Source organism: Ipomoea triloba, chromosome 14 (assembly GCF_003576645.1).
Source record: "Ipomoea triloba cultivar NCNSP0323 chromosome 14, ASM357664v1".
Taxonomy (NCBI): Eukaryota; Viridiplantae; Streptophyta; class Magnoliopsida; order Solanales; family Convolvulaceae; genus Ipomoea; species Ipomoea triloba.
Window position 1 is genome coordinate 9,319,065 of NC_044929.1, and position 1,392 is coordinate 9,320,456.

Sequence of the window (1,392 nt, forward strand, 5' to 3'; positions counted from 1 at the left end):
GTGGTAGAACTGTTCATTCTCGATTTAACATACCTATTCAGATTAATGAGGATTCAACATGTGACATAGCGCAAGGTAGTGATTTTGCGGAGTTAATAATCAAATGCAAGTTAATTATTTGGGATGAAGCTCATATGATGCATAAGCATTGCTTTGAAGCATTGGATCGAACTATAGAGATCTAATGAGGTTTGAAAATGTGTTAAGCGAAAATATGACATTTGGGAATAAGACAGTTGTTCTTGGTGGTGATTTCCGACAAATTTTACCAGTGATTCCAAAGGGGTCCAGACAAGATGTTGTTGGGGCAAGCATTAACTCTTCTTATTTGTGGAACAATTGTAAGGTTCTAAGACTAACTAAGAACTTAAGATTACAGTCAATAAGAGATGTTGATTGTCCTGTACGGATTGAGAATTTTGGAAATTAGATAGTCGGTATAGGTGATGGTGAATTTGGTGTGGAAACTGATGGCAATACAAACATAGACATTCCAAAAGATAATTTGTTACAAATCCAAGGTGATCCTATTGAAGCAATAGTTCAAAGCACATTTTCCATGTTTCTTACAGATTCGTGCGATATGCAGTACTTAAATGGTCGTGCTATATTAGCCACAACTCTCAATGTAGTCAATGAAATCAATCAGTATATGAGTAATTTGATTCCGATGGATGAGGGAACATATTTTAGTTGTGACTCTGTTTGTCACTCTAATACATGTACATATTCATTTGCTGAGTTGCATACCCCGGAATTCTTAAATTGATTGCAATGCTCGGGTATTCCTAACGATTCACTTACTCTTAATTAAGTTGGTTGTCCAGTGATGCTACTGTAAAATATAGACCACTTCATTGGATTGTGTAATGGTACTAGATTGGTTATTACTAGATTGACAGAGCATGTTGTTGATGTAGAGATATTGTGTGGAAAAAATGTGGGTACTCGTAATGTTAATTCCTAAATTATCAATGACATCATTAGATCCGTGGTTGCCATTTAAGTTTGAAAGGAGACAATTCCACTAATGTTGTCTTATGCAATGACAATAACTAAAAGTCAAGGACAAAGTCGGTCTAATGTTGGACTATTTTTAAAGAAACCTATTTTTGTACATGGACAACTGTGACTCTATCGAGAGTTAACAACCCTAATGGTCTTCAAGTTGTTATTCTTGATGATAAGGGAGATTATTATTCTTCTACGTCAAATATTGTATACAATGAGGTTTTTAAGAATTTGTAACTTTTATATATAATGGAGAGGTTTTTAAGAATTTTTAACTTTTATATATAATGGAACATTATGGTTTTATGTGTAGCCAATAATGTATTTATATATTTGGTAATGAATATGATAATCCACCTTTAATATTGTTCCTTCTTTTAA

General features: G+C 33.3%; 1 protein-coding gene across 1 annotated transcript; it reads left to right on the plus strand.

Annotated features, from left to right (window-relative positions):
- Positions 1-214: 214 nt before the first annotated feature.
- On the plus strand, positions 215-769 carry LOC116003911. The gene is made up of 2 exons (XM_031243852.1): positions 215-346; positions 431-769. The coding sequence occupies exons 1-2, from the start codon at positions 215-217 to the stop codon at positions 767-769; spliced, it is 471 nt and encodes a 156-aa protein (XP_031099712.1).
- The last annotated feature ends 623 nt before the right edge of the window (positions 770-1,392 follow it).